The following is a 20,446-nucleotide window of genomic DNA, read 5'->3' as shown; positions in this document are numbered from 1 at the left end:
CCTCACCCCCCTCCACCCACACCCCCCTCCACCCGCACCGCCCTCCACCCACACCCCCCTCCACCTACACCCCCCTCCACCCACACCCCCCTCCACCCTCACCCCCCTCCACCCTCACCCCCCTCCACCCTCACCCCCCTCCACCCACACCCCCCTCCAAATTGATGGTAAACTGGCGTCTGCATCGATTGCGTGGACCGCTTCCCCGTGGCCTTGCGGACCGCCGATGGCCTACAGGCCACAGGTTGGAAGCCACGAAATATGTTGAACTTCTTTCACACTGTACATAGCCAACCACGCTAATCGGACTTCCTTTAAGCTGTATTCCTTCTTCAAGGCTGTCGGTCTACACCTGTGATTTATTCATCATCTATCTTTTAAAATGTGTTCTGGACCCATTATCTGCTTTTCTGGGTCTCGATTAAGGGTGGCTCAAAGCTTGCACAAAATGGCAATAACCACCAAGGCTCCACACACTACCACCATCACGGCCACTACTAAACCCTCCTCAGTTATTCCAGTCATGGTTAACTGAGTATTTAATGTCTTCCTGTTTGTATGGACAGCTCTTCAGTTCTTCCCACCATGACCTGGGGCTTCCGGATTTCTATGGGAACCTCACCTCGGTGAGTCTAACGATAATGTCCGCCCTTTCATCAGGACATCACAACAAGCCACTTACATCACATTCCATCTCAACACATTTGAAAGCGCTTCTCCAGTGTCAGTTGTCCCAGTAAGCACAAAGTGAATCAGGACCTGGCCTCCAATCGGGCATTAGTCTGCCAATTGGGGGCGATAATTTCTTTCTAATTCATCTCAATTAAATGATTTGTGGATACGTTTTAGACTTTGGCTAATTTGGACCATGACACTGGTGCACAATGGTGTCCTTGCAAATGGCGTCACAGGGTCTTTAACATCCGCTGAAAAGCAGACGGCGCATAGTATTATATGGTTAATGGACACTACAGTAATAACCAGGGCGGCCTGTCGGATTCGAATTCACGAACCTCTGCAGCAATCGGTGAACCGGCTGCCACTGGGTCACATCACGGCCCCAGTTACATTGGATTGTCCAACATCCAATGACCAAAGAGTGCTGAGAAGGGTACTAGCAACAGATGACTGGATCAGTTTAACACGTAGGCTTTCGAGACCAATATTATTCATGCTGGATGTACAGCGAAACGTCGTACTCAGATTGTAAATGTTGTGTTTACGTGACAAATCCCTAACGGATTGGCCGTGCCGGTGGTGGAGGGTTTCAACACATTTACGCGATCTAACCCAAAAACCTTTCTTATGAGATGACTGGGTTTCTGACACATTGGTTGTGCCACTTGCCCAGGAGCTCCTGAACAGCCCAGAGCAGAGGATGCTGGAGCCCGACGTGTCTGACTCCAGTAAGTGTGCACCATGCAGGACCCAGCAGCAGCAAGTCACACACACGTGCACAAGCAAAGACCCCTCCTATAGCCTTAACAGACTGTTGGGGCAAGTGCTGTTAGCGAGCGCCTGTGAAGGTCGGGACAGCACACGAGGGAGTGGGTGGCCAGCACCACGCCTGGCCGCCTTTGTCTCCCCAGTGGCGATGGTTACACACCACACCAGGTACTCATTTGAGGCTGAGTCGACCTAGGGTAGGCCGAGGACCGGTTCAGATAATCGTCACTGGCGGTGGCTGTGAGCGGGAATCGAACCCGGGTCGCTGGGTTCATAGCGCAGTGTGCTAACCACTACACGGCTTTGAGCGTGGCTCAGCGCCTTGCTCAACTTAAGCTGGCTTTAAGCATGGCTCTGAGCCGTGCTCAGGATTTGGATGGAGCTGAGCCTTAGCCAGGCCATGGCTGAGAAGCTTTTACCTTCTTTGAAAGCAGCCAAGCAGCTCAATCTTGAGCTGAGCTGAGTGTGCAAGGCTGAGCCCGAGCTGAGCTGACAATCTGGCCCTTAGAACTACAGAGATAATTAATGTCATTCTTGGGAAAGAAATATGTTATGCACATTTAGGATTTTTCCATACTCTTGGAAATCAGGTGCAAGTGAAACTATAACATCTTATATGATACTTGGATCTCACAATGTGATTGCTGTTTTTGGCTGCTCTCAGTGCACATACCCGCAGTGACGGCTTCCTTTGTCACACAGTGGATGAAGGCACACACTTTATTCCATTTGCAGTGTCATCCTCGTACTGCATCCTGGATTGTTACTTTGACTTCCTGAATCTTGTCCAAATGATATTTGACGCAGTTTCAAACAAAACGTCGCATATATAATTGATACATTTGGTTGTGAGGATTGTTCTTTAACTTACCGATGTGATGAAACAATAATGATGTGTGTAGTTAAACGCTTGTACACATGACAATTCCTCATATCGTTTACTGAGAAAATCTACGTGTTAAGTTTCGTTCGTCCATTTTCAGTTTCTGGCTCGTCTGGCCGCTAGTGAAAGGATCCACCGCGTTGTTCAAACGTCTTGGTCACCTCTACCAAGTCACCTCCTGAGCTCTCCCTCCTCTGTGGCACAGGGAAGCAGGTGGTGCAGTATGTGAGCTCCCCTCTCATCCTCCCGGATCCAGACCTCGGGCCACCGGGCCAAGGTGACCTCAGTCCATCTGACCTCTTTGATCTGGCCTCTGATTGCAATTACTTCCTGCTCGGCAAAGAGTCATCCCCCAGCGCACCGGGGTCTCCCACGCCCAACGCGTCGACGGCAGCGATGGGTACGACTGCTGCTGCTGCTGCTACAGCTCCGACCACCTCCCCAAGCCAGGTTCCCGACCCCGCGCTGTCCTAGCCCTGCCTGCCGCTCAGCTGTTTTAAACTACACGCGAACAATGTGGTGGAGGGCTTTACAAAAAAATGCTGTTTTTGTACATGAAGTAGATGTCAGTGCTGCTGCACGTTCCTGGCCACGCTGGCAGTCGGGCAGTGTGTGTGCGCGTTAATAAAACATGTTTTTTGGAATGTAATAGCCGACATTCATTGCTGACGTTAAAACCTGCATTTATAAGAAATGCTTCCTCGTGGACACTTGCGAAGTAAAAAAAAGCGTTTTAATGTTCATTTGAAGACTAAAGATAATATTTTGGTCCACAAAAAAGAAAGCGAACAGGATATTTTGTCTCTGTTCTGCCATTCTGCCATATTTAGCGAGTGGAATGGAGCATGGGAATTCATGGGGTGTGAGCAATTTCAGCTGCAATTGCTGATGGCAGGGTTTCTAATTACCTCTTTTACAAATCCTTTGCAGAGGAACGACCTAGTCGCCCTCTTATCCTCTTGCCATAGTGACATGTCGCTAGTCCCAGTTGTGAAAAACATTGTCCCAGAAGTTTTGAAGAAATGAACACAGCTGGGAGAGGAGCAATGCCATTGCTGTGATGAGTGATGAGGGCTGCAGGCTTTTGCAGGTGGCTCACTGATTCACACAGCACCACTCGGAGGAATGTTCTTGACGTTATTGAGATGAGCGAACAGAGACTTCAGCGCAGCCTCGTGTGTTTTCGTGGGTCAGAGCCCATCGAGATGTCGGTTGCAGATGGACGCTTGTGATTTCTTGTGTAGTTGCAGGTAATTTTCATACAGTACAATGTCGCATATCCGACTCATGTATCCGCCCTGACCAATTAACTGCCCCCCCCCCACCTAGTTCAGGGAAAATGTCATCTGCCTTGTCTGCAGTATCTGCAACGGCTGGAGAGTTAGGCCCAGTGATATCTGTGCTCATGTAGCCATGGGTTAACGTGGCTCAAACACAGAGATCCTTGACAAAGAGAAGCAGGGATGACTTGGTTGGGAGTAGAGGCCATTCCATGTCAGCTACTGTTCATGGAGTACCTTTGGTCTCATATTTATTTTAATACTTTGTTTGGAGGTTTCTTGTATATTATAAACTGCGTAGTAACTTTTAATAAACGTCCATTGTTTAAAGCAGTTTGTGCTTTACCTTTGTCTAATAATCTAGTATATTTGGTTTTTGCTCTCCATCCTTATAGTCGTAGCTATCACTAAGGAAAGCACTGCTAAGTTCAGTCTGCAGTAGTTTCACTGTAGGGGGCGATGTTTCTATGTGTAATCCCAATTCAGTACTTTGCAGCTTGGCAAATTTGGAACATGGCGCCGGCGATGGCCTCGTATTGAATGACGTCAAGCGATCCTTGAACATCCACCGTGAACCAAGTTTTATGCATTTTATGGTTAATGCACCCCGAGTAATGAACAGGGCTGCCGCTTGATTTGAACCACGAATCTGTGCAACAAGCGGTGAATGCACTGCCGCTGGGCCGCGTCACCGCCGTTAACTCGTCTTATCTATTCACATTTCTGCCAAGGCCTCGGTTTCCAGAGATTCGGATATGCGACTTTATGCTGTGTTTAGGTTTTGGGCTATAACGCCACACAGAGGAAAATGTGTAATGGGAAATTTTTATTCTTTGGTTCTTTTCGGTTAAGTCACGTCTAAAAATAAAATAATAAATCAAAATAAAACAACACATTACGACGTTTCGATTGCAACACAAGCAATCATCATCAGGCATAAAAGAAAATAGCAACAAAAATCTAACTAGAAAACTATAGACCGACATACAAGCAGACAGACATCACAACGGCACACATAGAGAGGAGTATACAGGCACACGAAAATTAAATAACCTAGTAAAATATTGAAATGTGATGTAATACAACACAGAGAGTCGGTTAACACACAATTAACGCATGGCCTGGTTGACTACGTGTTTCAAAATTTGCTAAGTTAGAATTTTAAGTGTGAGCAACAAATATCCAACTAGAAAACTATAGACAGACATACAAGCAGACAGACATCACAACGGCACACAGAGAGAGGACACAAATCGGCACAAAGAGATGGTCGTTTCTGTGACGGTCCCTTAAATATAGAGAGGAGGGGGAGGGGACGGGGGGAGGGAGAGGGCGGGGAGATCAATGAGTGCACGCCAACGTACTACCATTGTAAGTGAGATGATAGACGCGGCACGGGAGGCAAACCTGAAAATTAGGACAAACGCGGCACGGGAGGCAAGCCTGAAAATTAGGAGACAAGCACACGAAAATTAAATAACCTAGTAAATTATCGAAATGTGATGTAATACAACACAGAGAGTCGGTTAACACACAATTAACGCATAGCCCCGTCCCCTCCCCCTCCTCTCTATATTTAAGGGACCGTCACAGAAACGACCATCTCTTTGTGCCGATTTGTGTCCTCTCTCTGTGTGCCGTTGTGATGTCTGTCTGCTTGTATGTCTGTCTATAGTTTTCTAGTTAGATGTTTGTCGCTCACACAGCCGATTTGTGTCCTCTCTCTGTGTGCCGTTGTGATGTCTGTCTGCTTGTATGTCTGTCTATAGTTTTCTAGTTAGATATTTGTTGCTCACACTTAAAATTCTAACTTAGCAAATTTTGAAACACGTAGTCAACCAGGCCATGCGTTAATTGTGTGTTAACCGACTCTCTGTGTTGTATTACGTCACATTTCAATATTTTACTAGGTTATTTAATTTTCGTGTGCCTGTATACTCCTCTCTATGTGTGCCGTTGTGATGTCTGTCTGCTTGTATGTCGGTCTATAGTTTTCTAGTTAGATTTTTGTTGCTATTTTCTTTTATGCCTGATGATGATTGCTTGTGTTGCAATCGAAACGTCGTAATATGTTATTTTATTTTGATTTATTATTTTATTTTTAGACGTGACTTAACCGAAAAGAACCAAAGAATAATTCCTGCAGTCACGAAAGCTCCCAAATTAAGGTTGGGAAATTTTTATTTGAGCAGCAAAGCCACAAATACAGACGTTTAGATGGAATTGATGGCTAAAGTTTGGCTCTTGGTGGGTAAACACATCGGCATGCATGTGAGAGCCACACGTTGACCCAGCCCTGTGCTTGCGCTTCACGATGCTGTGGGCCTGTTGACGAGTGTAGTTGCCGCTTGTTCTTTTACTCCCCTCAACTCGAATCCTAAACGCCTGGGTCTTCTGCAAAGAAGGCCTACTCAAAAGTATAAGTAGAAACCCATTGCCTTTGGTTACTTCTCATTTATATAATAACTTAGACTTGTTACATGCACAGTATTCGCTCGCTCTTAAAAAGACAGAAGGACTTGGATGCGTGAGGTGAACCACAGACGAGTGGAAAGGCCACGTGGTGAGCCGCCATCATCAGTTGCTCAACCTCTTGGGTCTTCGATAAAATGTTTTTAACCAGTGGAGTGTTGTACAGTGGGAGAAAACTGGATCACCCGGAGAAACCCACGTGTGCAAGGGGGTTGGGGGGAAGGCAACAATGTTCCGTACAGATGGAAACAGATGAAGATGAATCCACTTGCTGTACTGCCTTCTGGCAAGCCAGGAAATGGCAACCTCGACGCCCGTACTTTAAAGTGCAATTGCTCTCCGCAACACCGGCGTGCGACTGGTTTCACAACTCACAAGTGGACGAGGGAAGAGCTTTTTACTGTATCGTTAAGCTGCATTGATAATGTTGCAGTGTTAATCATTAGGAAATGGGATTTAAAAAAAAATAACTGAATGTTTTTGTGCTTTGGTTTTTTCCAATTCTGTAGTTGCAGTGATGCATTTTGTTGACGTGAGTAACATTTATAGTTCCCTGTAATTGCAGCAGGCCCAATGTACATAAATGCCTTCAAGTCAACTGGATAAAGTGTTTGAGTTATGCAGTAACCAAGTGTTAAGCGTAAAGTTGCAATGGATGACATTTCTAGTATAATTGCTTTTCATTGAAAGTACACTTGAAAAGTTTAACCAATAGTAATATAGCTGTGCCAATCCAAAATATGTATACAAATAATACTATACTTTTCTATATTAATTTACTTGAATTGCGCATTTTTTATATACATCTCGAGTGTGACTCCGCTATATGGCCACGCACGGGGGCGGCTCGGGTTCTCTGCATGCGGAGCTCACTCTCTTGCGCAGTAATTACATCATCGTCAAGCACTCTCGTATCCTCAGGCCTCACATGCGACCGCCGCTGGAGAATTCTATTTCGGTGAAGCAAAGGCTCAGTGATTTGACTTGCTTGCCCAGCAAAGCCTCACATGACTCTTTCAGGAGGGTCCTGCACAGTTTTCGCAGTATGGGACAATATTGCTGCTGTGTGTAGTCTCAATTCAGTAACTTTTACTTACTTTCCAGCATTGCCATGGTTACAATTGCCATGGTTACGTTGTTTTAACGATGGGAGGAAACCGGAGAACTTTGAGGAAACCCATGAGATGTCAGTGAGAACATTCAAAGTCGTCCACACAGCAAAGCAGCCAAGCTAGAAATTGAAACTAGGTCCTTTTTGCCATGAGCCACGAGTGTTACCACTGCACCACCCTCCTCCATGAATGCCAATTGAAATACAAGGAAGCAATATTAGTCAATGATGCGATTGTGACGTTTCCGTGGGCTGTATATTACAGCTTAAACAGTTGGATAATGTGTTGTTTTGACTTATAAAATGGGTCATCTTGGATGCATGCAGTCAAGACGACAGTTTAGAGTGAAAATCACACACTACCAGCCATTGCTGCTTAGCACAGAATTCTCGTCCATTGGTATGCGCCACTTGTGCCCCATGACGATTGGTATTTTACCCCATGTACAGTACACGTACTGTCATTTCGTCAGTCCACTGCCAGAAGAGGGCCTTGCCATGTATTGCAGGTGAGGGTTAAATTACCATACTTGGCTTTGCTGGCCATAATAGGCTAGTGAAGGTAGGTGAGCATAGAAGAGCATTATTACAGATACATTTAGTACCCTCTACTGCCAACCTTTGTAGCCCAACAACCTATAACAATCTGTTGTGCATGGTGGTTGCCCATCCAACAACTATCCATGCTCATATCTCCTTAGCTTCTGAGATCCGGCGAGAACGAGCCGGGCACATTCTCGGCAATTTGGTCACAAGCTTTTGTAACTCGTATCATCTAAGTCTCTAACTGTCCTGTACGTGTAAGCAAAAATATTTTTTTTAATTTTGCAACGACATGACTTCGTGTCGGCTAAAACGTAGCTTTAGGGAATTCAGTCATTGCTTGCAGCCCTCGTGTGTGAGGTGTGTACAAACAAATGGTGTAAAACTCGCCTCGCTCTTTAACTGCAAGGCATGAGACTTGTACATTGATGCAAGATGAGACAAATGGAATGAGCAGTGGGAATTTACAACTTCACAGGTTTTCACAGCCAATGTTTAGCTCGGAGTGCGTGAGGCTCCGATGGACGAGTAGAAGAAGCATACCCTTTGGGTCTTTGGGTGAAGTCACGTAGATAGAAAAATAATAGATCACAACATTTCGATCGCAACACAGGCAATCGTCAAGAAAAAGCGTTTTGTCTCATTGAAAAGAAAAGAGAAGAAACAGCAGGATTCAAGAACACCGTGATAATTTAACACAAACCCTATCTTTGCCAGACAGCACAAAACAAGCATTTTAACAATGCACACAAGCTCTCAGCCTTATCCAGACCACCGGCTCAAAAGAAGAGTTGAGATAATATGGCCATTGTAACATCTTCATCAGATGTCGATTCATAAAATGTAGCACCACAAACCAAACCTTGTCCCACGGTGTTATTCCCAACCACTTTCCACCAGCATCTGATCCAAACTCCCCACATCTCCAGAAACACCTCCACAGTACGGTTATGAAAAGCTCATGCACGTTGCTAAGTGCAGAACTGTCCTACAAACAGGCGTCTTGAAGGTGACCTGAACCTGCATCCCCAAACTCCGGTTCTCAGGCTCCATCTCTGCTCCACGGCAATTTTTCATGCAGAAACTTCAACAGATGCACATGCATCTCAACAAGCACCTGCGGTCTTAACATATCTTGCATACAGCCATCCCAATTGAGTGTTTTGTCTCTTGAGCAAGCCACTTGCATTATTAGTGAGGTCATGTGACCTTTAACAGAGAAATATGAAATTTGGTTTGCATCAACTGAACCTGTCGACAAAGTTGTCACGTTTTATATTTTATATGTTAAAGAACTGTAGTGAACCACTGGTTGGCGAGTGAGTCGGCAGGCTTGACAGTAGTTCCGCTGCTCTGCATTCACAAATTAAAAGTATCAACTCAAGAGGCCACGCTGTGTCGGTTGCTCTGCAGGTTGATGGAGGGGTGCGTGTTGGGATTGTGAGCAGCAAAGGGGACGTTTTTCAGGGGTGCCCTGTTCAGGGATGCGTTTTATAAGTTAAAAGGAGGAATTAGGACTAAAGTACATTTAGACAAAAAGCTTAAAATGTGTTTAACATAACATTTGCTTGCTGGTTTAGTGACATTGAATTTCTTCACAATGACTTGATAAATTGTTGACGTATATATAAAAAGAAAATAAATGTCCGCAAAAAAGATATACCGAATGAGTTGTATTATTGCTATTACTTCTCTTGTTTACCAAACAAAGTCTCAGTCTCATGATTATTTCAGGAGGGTCCTGCCAAGTTTTCAGTCGGGGCCAATGTTGCTGTTGTGTGATCCCAGTTGAGTAACCTGCAGGTAATGTCAACATTGGGATGTTTTGGTCAGTTACATTCTTTATATTCTTAGGTTTTTTCGGTAAAGTCACGTAGGTAAAACATCAAAATTAATGAAAATAAAATAAAACAAAAATCACGACGTTTCGGAGGCAACACAAGTCTCCGTCATCAGGTGGGACCGTCACAGCCGAATTAGCTGCATCAAGTGAGGCAATGATTCAAGAAGTAATCCCTTATAAGCAAGTTGAAGGGGGGAGGAGAGGGGGGGGGGAGCTCATCAGAATGTGGTAGCCAATGAAAAAACAATGGACTACGGCTTGGACGAGGTTGCTGCTGTACACGCCAACACAATGGACAGAGAGGGGGGAGGGGAGGTCTGATACACATGATAGACAAAAGAACGAAAATGCCCATGTTTATACCAATGCTGGCTGAACAATGAAGAGAGCACTGCCAAAAAATAACTGGGGATGTTAACACTCGGTAAAGTAAAGTAAAATAGTGCCTGTCAGATAAGATGGTCCAAAAAAGTGTAATTAAGTCTTTTTTGCGTGGTTGATAACATCTTTCCAATGATTACTAAGTTTGTACCCATCATCACGGTTGAAATTATGTCTGTGTTTGTATATTTGTATGGCTTCGTGTACAAACCTTTGATGGTAGCCGGGAGGTTTGCAGAGAACCTTGGTCTCGGAAAAGACAATTTCATGAGAGCCCACCGAGTTGTAGCAATGATCGGCAACGGCAGAAGAATCAGTTCTGCCGTGTTTCAGATCTGACTTGTGCTCGCGGACACGATCAGAAACATGACGTTTCGTTTCTCCAATGTAGCAATCACCACAAATGCAACTCAATTTGTAGACTCCAGGATACTGTAAGTCAGGAACGACATCCTTCACAGATGGAATCAGATCACGGATTTTATGTACTGTACTGAATCGGACATAAGATCCAAGTCCGATTCAGTACAGTACATAAAATCCGTGATCTGATTCCATCTGTGAAGGATGTCGTTCCTGACTTACAGTATCCTGGAGTCTACAAATTGAGTTGCATTTGTGGTGATTGCTACATTGGAGAAACGAAACGTCATGTTTCTGATCGTGTCCGCGAGCACAAGTCAGATCTGAAACACGGCAGAACTGATTCTTCTGCCGTTGCCGATCATTGCTACAACTCGGTGGGCTCTCATGAAATTGTCTTTTCCGAGACCAAGGTTCTCTGCAAACCTCCCGGCTACCATCAAAGGTTTGTACACGAAGCCATACAAATATACAAACACAGACATAATTTCAACCGTGATGATGGGTACAAACTTAGTAATCATTGGAAAGATGTTATCAACCACGCAAAAAAGACTTAATTACACTTTTTTGGACCATCTTATCTGACAGGCACTATTTTACTTTACTTTACCGAGTGTTAACATCCCCAGTTATTTTTTGGCAGTGCTCTCTTCATTGTTCAGCCAGCATTGGTATAAACATGGGCATTTTCGTTCTTTTGTCTATCATGTGTATCAGACCTCCCCTCCCCCCTCTCTGTCCATTGTGTTGGCGTGTACAGCAGCAACCTCGTCCAAGCCGTAGTCCATTGTTTTTTCATTGGCTACCACATTCTGATGAGCTCCCCCCCCTCTCCTCCCCCCTTCAACTTGCTTATAAGGGATTACTTCTTGAATCATTGCCTCACTTGATGCAGCTAATTCGGCTGTGACGGTCCCACCTGATGACGGAGACTTGTGTTGCCTCCGAAACGTCGTGATTTTTGTTTTATTTTATTTTCATTAATTTTGATGTTTTACCTACGTGACTTTACCGAAAAAACCTAAGAATATGATTCCTTGCAGTCACGAAAGCTTCAAATCTAGAATTTACATTCTTTAGTTTACTAGCGGGAAGTACCCGGCGTTGCCCCGGGCGAAAAAGACACACACATCGACTTACACAGAGATCGACCCACGCACAAAGATCCCCCATATAGCATTTAGCCTTAATAGACTGTAGGGGCAAGCGCTGTTTGCGAGCACCTATAAAGGCCGGCACGGCACACGAGGGGGTGGGTCGCCAACACCACGCCCGGCCGCCTTTGTCTCCATAGTGGCGATGTTTATACACCACACCAGGTACTCATTTGAGGCTGAGTCGACCTAGAGGAGGCCCTGTACCGGTTCAGATAATTGTCACTGGTGTTGGCCGTGAGCGGGAATCGAACCCAGGTCCCCAGGTTCGTAGCGCAGCGCGCTAACCGCTACACTACCTCTCCCCACACACATGGACTCACACACACAGACTCGCACACACATCGACCTACACACACACATATGCACTTACACACACATTGACTAACACACACATGGACTCACGCACATACATACATCGACTTACGCACAACAACAACACCAACAACCGCCATTCGCCACTAAGTGGCGGTGACGTCACCACGACGCTTGTGCCAGGCCATGTGCACCTTGAGCCCACGTGAAGTGTCAAACGCCTGCTGGCAGGTCACGGGGCAGACCCAGGTGCCACGGGTCGACTGACTTAGATGACCGAGATGACTGGCTGATGCACCACCTGTGCCCCCTACTGTGCCAACTTGCTGTGCTTTAGCCACCCGGCGCTCCGCTCGTTGTTGTGAGCGTCGCTCCTCCGCCCTCCGTCGTTGGAGGGCGACTGCCTCCAACTGCCCAGTAGCGTCCTTCACGAGCCTCCTCCACAGAGGTCGATCGATCTTTACACCGCTGGTACCAGTCATCGGAAAGTCCACTCAGGTCCACGTTCTCCTGTACCACATCACTCCATCTCTTCTCTAGCCCGTGCCGCGCCCGTTTAGCCCCCACGATCCGGCCGAACAAAAGTTGTTTAGGCATGCGGTGGCTGGGCATGCGGGCTACATGACCCAGCCAACGCAGCCTTGCCTGCCGGAGGAGCTCACCAATGGGACTTTGCCCAGATCTTTCAAGGATTTCTGAGCTCCTCACACAATCCAGCCTGGTTAAACCCAGGATGGATCGTCTGCAGGCCAGCCTAAATGTTTCTAACCGGCACAGATGCTCCATTAGGGGGGTCCACGTTTTGCAAACGTAGATAAGGGAGGGAATGATCGTGGCCGAGAAGACCTGAAGCTTCGTGCGGAGCGACAGACCAGGAAGCTTCCACACAGCGTTACGCAACCGATGAAAAGATATTGCCGCTCGACTGATTTGGAGTGAGACCTCTGGTGTTAAACTGGAGCCGGTCATAAGCACACTGCCCAGGTATGGGAAACTCTCCACTCCACAACTGCCCCATCACCGATTGGGAGTTGTGGGGGTGGAGTGTCCGATGGTACACACGCACATCGACTCACACGCGCACACATGGACTTAGACACATTATTAGTGTAAAAATTACTAACTTAATTGTTAAATATTAATTGTCCACACACGCACCAGGCACACACATTGACTAACAAAGATCCCCGGTATAGCCTTAACAGACATGGGGCAAGTGCTGTTAGCGAGCACCTATGAAGGCCGGCACGGCACACGAGGGGGTGGGTGGCCAACACCACGCCCGGCCACCTTTGTCTCCCTAGTGGCGATGTTTGCACATCGCACCAGGTACTCATTTGAGGCTGAGTTGACCTAGGGGAGGCCCAGGACCGATTCAGATAATCGTCACTGGTGCTGGCCATGAGCGGGAATCGAACCCGGGTCGCCGGTTCATAGCGCAGCGCGCTAACGGCAACACTACCACTCCACATACACATCGAATAACGCACACACATGACTTGCACACACGGACGTACATCACACATCTACTGACACATCGACTGACACACACACACCTACTTATACACACACGGACGCACACACACACATCGACTCACACATAGACCTACACACACATATAGACGCACACACACATTGACTTATCGATTCACACACACAGACATCGACTTCCACATGCACATATCGACGCACACACATTCAGACTCACACACATGGAACTACACACACAAACATAAGGACTCACACACACATATCGACTAATCACACGTGGACTTACACACGCACATATCGACGTACAGACATAGCGACTCACACACATACACGTGGACTTAAACACACACATACATGGACCTACACACACACATATGGACTTACACAAACACACATCGATTAACACACATGAAGTATTGGAAATGACGGCAGGAAACTCCTTGACGGGTAACACACTTCTTTTATTAAATCTTCGCTTATCTCGATACAACGTGTAGTCTCTATTCTTCCGCGTACGGTCACCAGACACCGGTACAACTCGTAACCTCTGTTCTTCTTATAACACACCGTACTGAACTCGTGTAGACTCCAAGCCTCTGGCTACACACGCCTCACTCGTCTCGTGTAGACTCGCCTCGTGTAGACCCTATGCCTCTGGCTACACACACATCACTCGTCTCGTGTAGACTCTTCTCGTGTAGACCCTATGCCTCTGGCTACACACACATCACTCGTCTCGTGTAGACTCTTCTTGTGTAGGCTCGTCTCGTGTAGACCCTACGCCTCTGGTTACACTCATATCACTCGTCTCGTGTAGACTCTAGGCCCCGGCTACACACTCGGCATGCTGACACTGCATGCTCACACTACCCCCGCCTCTGGGTTACACAGAGTCCCGGTCCTCGCAGGACAGCGGGACTAGGTACCGCAGGGCCCTGGCTCTTCCTCCCGTCTTCAGTCTTCGCTGGTTACACTACCCCCGTGCGCCTGTGCGCATCCCCTTATATAGTCGTTCCTCCCGGGAGACGGAGCGGATGCGGACCTCGATGCGAGCATCGCTTGTTAGTGAACCAATCACAACGCGCTATCTCTACGATCCTTTTTCCCCAACGCGTGTTTTCACTCACCAACCAATCACACCGCGCTGCCACTCGATCACTCCCACACCAGCACGTCACCGGCACCCAGCCAATCAACACCACACAACCCACGATCCCGCGCTGACCCCTGATCCCTCACCGTCAGCGCGCGTCACCACCCACACATCCAATCACAACGCGCTGGCACCTGCTCGCTACCCCAGCGCGTATCACCACTACATCACCCCCCCCCACATAGCTTGCAGCCGTCCCGGCTGCTAACCAACAACCTCCCACATCGTTAACACAACAAAAACTCCCCCCCCCCAGTGTGCCCCGTAACACAACAACAACACAACAGCAACCTATGTACAATCTGACAATAACCGCAAGAAAAGGTAAGAATACCACACACAACACCTTATATATAAAAAAAAACTATATACAGCCCGACGAACAACATAATAAAAGCGATTTCTAGAAAACGAACGCGCCCCGCGTCTCTGCAACTAACGAAGTGACGAGGCGCTCCCCCTGCCTCGACTCCTCACGTGGCAGGTCAAACCAAGTAGCGCGACCTGGCGCGAGTCCGTCTGGCCGGTCTGTCATACGGGACGGGACACTGACGACCGTCAGGCGGCTCCGGCTGCTCTAGACGGCGTGGAACGGGCCTGAAAGGCCCGGCCCCGCCGCGAAGATCCGGCCACCGGTGGTCGGCAGCTGTCAGTTCCGAGACACCTGGGAGCAGATCAGGCGGAGACATGTGAGGATCAGGCAGAGACATTTCCCCCTTTGGGTCGTCGGTCACGTCACATGCTCGGCCCTCACGACACAATGGGAGGCCATATGGAGGCGAGAACGGTTTCAGTCGGGAGGGGTGGACGTACCACCGTCGTTTTCCCCATTTTATCTGAACGCACTGGGGCCGTGCAACGCGCACGATCTCCACGGGCCCCCGCCATGGCCTCAACAATTTAGGCGACGTAGCCAAGGGCGCCTGAGGGCAATGCAGCCAGGCCCTGTCACCCGGTTTCCATTCGTGCACGGACACCTTCCGTGCCCGCAGTCGTTCATTAGCAATTTGGCGAGCCCGCGAATTAAGCCGTGCGGCCTCCCTTGCCTCTGTTAGCTTGTGAATATTGAATTTAATATGTTCCGCCAATTTAGAATTGGTTCGTGGAGCGGACAGGCCAAGCTGCGTTTCCATGGGCGGGTCGGCTTCCCGACCGTACATCAAATAGAATGGGGAAAACCCTGTCGCTGCATGGGGGGCCATTCTGTACGCGGCAAGGACCCCCGGGACCTGCAGGTCCCAATCTACATGTGCCTCACACACCTGCTGGCACAGCATAGAAGTCAAAGTCTTGTGAAGTCTTTCCACCATCCCGTCTGTCTGCGGGTGGTACGGGGAGGTACGCACCTTTTTAGTACCCAATAAATCGCACACCTCTTGCAACAATTTACTCGAAAATTTTTTACCTTGGTCGGTCAGCAAGCGTTCGGGAGCCCCCTTGTCCAGGACATAGCCCTGGACAAAGGCGTCCGTCACCGCCGCTGCCGACTGGTTGGCGAGAGGCCACGCCATAGGCCACCGGGTGAAATATTCGACCCCCACCAACAGGTATTTATTCCCTCTAGGCGTGACTGGAAAAGGCCCCAAAATATCGAGTGCAACGAGCTCGTTAGTGCGCGAGACCTGAATCGATTGCAGCGGTGGATTAGCTAGCACGGGCGGTGGTTTCCGTCTGGCGCACTCAACGCACCCCTTCAGAATATTTACCACGTCAGTCCCCATTCCCGGCCAATAATAGTCACGCTGAAGCAGGGCAAGCGTTTTGTTTACTCCCAAATGCAAGAGGCGTTCGTGTGCGGCCAAAACAACTTTCCCCCTTACAGCAGAAGGCACCACCAGCGCATGCCGCCGGGACAAACTGTCCCATCTCATCAACATGCCCTGTTTAAGTACATAGGAGCCAGTTCGCTCCTGGTCCTCTTTAGGACCACCCACCTTGCGGCGCAATGCTAGCAGGGAGCTGTCCGCCATTTGGAGGCGGCCCCACTCCCCCAGCGACAATGAGAGCAGCGAGTCCCGATCCTGATAAGTAGCGGGGACATCCCCGATTGGCGCGCCCGCAGTCGCAGCCAATGTCCCCTTATCTTCCACAACCGGCGGTTTACAGCGCGCCGATCCCGATAGACACGCACATTTCTGACACGGCAACAATCGCGACAGGGCATCGGCATTTGTGTGTCGCAACCCCTTACGGTATGTGGTCGTGAACTGATAGTCTTGGAGGACTTCCAACCACCGTGACAATTGGCCCGAGGGTTGGGCGACCCTCAATGAATACTGTAGCGCCGCGTGGTCCGTCCGGACCGTAAAGTGACGCCCATAGAGATACGGTCTGAACTGTTGTACAAAAAAAACAATGGCGAGCAGTTCACGACGGGTGACGCAGTAGCGCTGCTCAGCCGGAGACAACACCCTGCTACCATAAGCGACCACCCTTTCGACTCCCCCAACGACCTGGGACAGTACCCCCCCAATGCCCGTGTTGATAGCATCCGTGTCTAGCAAGAAGGGACTCGCAAAATCCGGATAACGCAAGGGTGGGGCACCCACCAAGGCGTCCCGGAGGGCGCAGAACGCGGCCTCCTCTTCCGGTCCCCATTTGAACTTCACACCCTTCGCCGTGAGAGCGTGCAAGGGTTTCGCAATAGTGGCGAAGTGCTCAACGAATCGGCGATAATACGAAGCAAACCCAATGAAACTGCGCACGTCTGCAACTGACGTGGGTGTCGGCCATGAACTGACACAGTCCGTCTTTGCGGGATCGGTAGAGATCCCCGAAGAGTCGACAATGTGACCCAAGTATCTAACGGACTTACGAAAAAGGTGGCATTTGGCCGGTTTAAATTTCAATTTAGCCGATCGCATTCGCAAGAACACCCCTCTCAATCGCTGGAGGTGTTCCTCAAATGTTTTACTGAAAACAATGACATCGTCAAGGTAAATCAAGCACGTCTCCCATTGCAAGCCTGACAAAACCAACTCCATAAGGCGCTGAAACGTCGCTGGAGAGGAGTGAAGTCCCATGGGTAACTGGTTAAACTGGAACAGGCCCCCTGGAGTCCGAAATGCTGTCTTAGGTTTAGACTCTTCGTCGAGTGGCAACTGCCAGAATCCCGATAACAAATCAAGAGTCGAAAAATATCGCGCACCAGACAATGCATCGAGGGACTCGTCCAACCTGGGGAGCGGATACGCGTCAGCCACAGAGATCTTATTCAGGCGACGGAAATCTACGCAAAATCGCAAGGAGCCGTCTTGCTTCTTAACCAGCACAATAGGTGCTCCCCACGGACTGGAGGAAGGCGAAATAATGTCGGCTTCAAGCATATCGTTAACGGCCGACTGAACATGTTCCTTTTCGGCAGGACTCAGCCGGAAGGGATTTAACCTGACCGGTGCCGCATCGCCCGTGTCAATGTGGTGGCGTAACAAATCCGTACACCCAATGTCATATTTATGTTTGCTGAACACATCAGAAAATTCCATTAGTAACTCGCGCAGCGCACCCAACTGCACCCCTGACAAATCGTCCGAGCCCGCGCAAAGCGAATGGACCCATTCAAGGTCCTCCCTCGGTTCAATATTCTGCGTGGGGCTCGGATCAACATGCGCAACCAGCCGTTCCTCCGCAGGAACCCGCGCCGCGTGAGCCAGCACGGTACCCTGCTGAATGACGGCTGGCCGCGATCCAGCGTTTAAAACCATCACAAACGGATCCTTGTCCGCCCGAGCCAAAGTGTGAGCCACCGACAAATCGACCCCTCCTACAGCCCTGTTAGAAGGACCCAAAAACATGCCTTGTTCCGAAGGCCCCTCTACCCATGGTTTCCTTAACCGGAGGGGAATTAACATCTGTGAACCCGGGGGCACGTGCACGGTCTGCGTCGCCAATGCTTGTATCGTGGCGCACGCCGTCCGAATCTCAGTAGGGCTCGTCAAAAATGAAATGCGGCGACCCGAAGGTAGTTCAATGCAACGCTGATCGATTAGAATTTTAATGGGCATCTTAGCCAAAAAATCAGTGCCCAGTAGACAAGGAACCGCCAAAGAAGACGAAACAAAAACGGGTCCCGACAATTTGATATCTCCAATGCAAATGGACGCCCTAATCTGACCGATAATGCCCAACGATCCCCCATTTGCGGCGAAAAACGGCACATCCACTGGGAGCAGTGGACGGCACTGGACGGGGAGAATGTTATAAATGAGGTCAGATATAATAGTCGCCGACGCCCCCGTGTCCACCAATACCCTGACCTCTACCCCATCAATAGAACCCGCAGCGACGGATGAACCCGCTGAAGCAGCCACAATTCTATGTCCCAACTCCGACCACTCAATGTCTCTCCGGTCCCGGCCGAAACCCCCTCGCCGTACCGAATCCCCGAACCCTAACCGGCCCTCTTCCGTCGCTCCGCGACGGCCCATGCGTGTCGAGTGTGTGGGCCGAGCATGTGAGGTGCCGCGACTTGCCAGGGTTTGTAGGGATGCCTTGGGGCCTTGGTCGTCGTCCAGCCGAGATCCCATGGCGCGCTGACGGGGAGCGCGGCAACCGGACGCCACGTGGCCCCAGAGGCCGCAGTTGTAGCACGTGATGAGGGTCGTCGGTGATCTCGGTTGCTCCAGCTTGCGGGTCGATCGCAGAGGCGACCGACCCCCCGACCTCCAGTCCCCCGGTCGTCCCGCGGTGAACGCCTCCTCTCGCGGACTGACGACTTGTAGTTCGGTGATCACCGGACCCGGAGTTGAGGCCACAGCAGCGTTGCAGACGACCCCCTGTTTGCGTTGAAGGGCCTCGTGCGCTTGTATACTCGTAGCGACCCGTAAGGAAGAAATGTCGATCTCGTCGGCCGTGTTGATGGGGACCCCCAGGTCCTGTGCCAACTTAAGCAGCTGCTCCAAAACCATCGCATCCTGGCCCTCCTCGTCCATCCGAGGGAATGCAGCATCGGCGAGAGCCAGCAACGCCGTGCGATAGGCGAGCGCGGTCTCCGTGTCCGCCTTCCGCCTCGCATAAAAATGATGGCGGCACGCTGAGGGAGGTCCGTAGACCCTGGCCATGAGACCCAGCGCTGCCTTAAGCGTGGATCGGTCCGACCTCCGAGCTGACATGAAGGCCACGAGCGCGTTGTCGTCCAACATGGCAGGCAATGCCCGCAGCGCCGTAGCATCGGACCAGGCCGACATCTTCTGATGCGCCAAAAACCTGCGCTGAAACTGGCCCCAGTCCCCGCCTTCCGCCTTGAAGGCTGACAATGCGGGGAGGCGCTGTTGAAAAATGAAGTCGTCCTCTGCATCGTGGTTCCTTCCCGCCGCGCCGTCGGTGTGTAAGATGGCGGCTCCAATGGCGGACGCCTGATGGCGGTCCGCAGCGCGCGTCGATGACGTAAGATGGCACGCTTGGAAACCCCCAACCACGTGGCGGTCGCCGTTCCCGCCAAAAGTCGCCACCGATGAAATGGCGGGAATCGCCAAGTCATTTTGGCGGGAATCTGCAGGGCGACCCTGTAGAATGTCCGCTGCCGTCTCCGCTCCTGCCGACGAGCTGATCTCCGCCAGGATGGACGCGGCGGCGAGCAGCAGCTCCGCCAGACGAGAGTGCGCCTCTCGGAGCACGGCCTCGGTCCCCCGCCGCTCCTCCGGCGCCGCCGGCGGATCCTGCAGCGTGGGCCATTCTTCGTCCTCACCCCCCGACGGCAGCTGGCCCGGGTCGTCAAGGTTGTCCTCGCGGTCACTCCCGTGGGTCCGAACGGTCTTCCTCGTATCCATGCTTGGAAGACAGTTTCACTTCTGACGCCAGTTGAAGTATTGGAAATGACGGCAGGAAACTCCTTGACGGGTAACACACTTCTTTTATTAAATCTTCGCTTATCTCGATACAACGTGTAGTCTCTATTCTTCCGCGTACGGTCACCAGACACCGGTACAACTCGTAACCTCTGTTCTTCTTATAACACACCGTACTGAACTCGTGTAGACTCCAAGCCTCTGGCTACACACGCCTCACTC

General features: G+C 49.8%; 2 protein-coding genes across 4 annotated transcripts in view; one reads left to right on the top strand and one right to left on the bottom strand.

Moving 5' to 3' along the window:
* Positions 1 to 2,973, top strand: part of HSF1 (heat shock transcription factor 1) — a 70,230-nt gene extending 67,257 nt beyond the window's left edge. For 2 of the 3 annotated variants that reach the window (XM_078879470.1, XM_078879469.1), the window contains 3 exons: positions 567 to 626; positions 1,352 to 1,406; positions 2,535 to 2,973. In XM_078879470.1, the coding sequence (XP_078735596.1) occupies positions 567 to 626; positions 1,352 to 1,406; positions 2,535 to 2,803 (384 nt within the window). In that variant the 3' untranslated portion in view covers positions 2,804 to 2,973. The remainder of the gene's footprint in view (positions 1 to 566; positions 627 to 1,351; positions 1,407 to 2,534) is intronic. The other variant, XM_078879471.1, reaches the window with a different exon arrangement.
* Positions 2,974 to 14,784: 11,811 nt separating this feature from the next.
* Positions 14,785 to 20,206, bottom strand: LOC144949511 (uncharacterized). Its single transcript, XM_078879435.1, has 3 exons — positions 20,125 to 20,206; positions 18,911 to 19,470; positions 14,785 to 15,102 (listed from the first exon to the last, which is right to left on the bottom strand). Exons 1-3 carry the CDS (start codon positions 20,204 to 20,206, stop codon positions 15,088 to 15,090), a joined length of 657 nt encoding a protein of 218 aa, XP_078735561.1. The 3' UTR covers positions 14,785 to 15,087.
* Positions 20,207 to 20,446: the final 240 nt, after the last annotated feature.

Source organism: Lampetra fluviatilis, chromosome 54, assembly GCF_964198595.1.
Source record: "Lampetra fluviatilis chromosome 54, kcLamFluv1.1, whole genome shotgun sequence".
Lineage (NCBI taxonomy): Eukaryota > Metazoa > Chordata > Hyperoartia > Petromyzontiformes > Petromyzontidae > Lampetra > Lampetra fluviatilis.
This window is presented reverse-complemented; position numbering and strand designations above follow the sequence as displayed.

Bases quoted from the DNA above. Each gene is read 5' to 3' on its own strand.
- LOC144949511 (XM_078879435.1), bottom strand. From the start codon at position 20,206: ATGGATACGAGGAAGACCGTTCGGACCCACGGGAGTGACCGCGAGGAC. The intron at 19,471-20,124 runs GTGAGGACGAAG...GACCTCCCTCAG, and splicing joins GGGCCAGCTGCCGTCGGGGG to CGTGCCGCCATCATTTTTAT.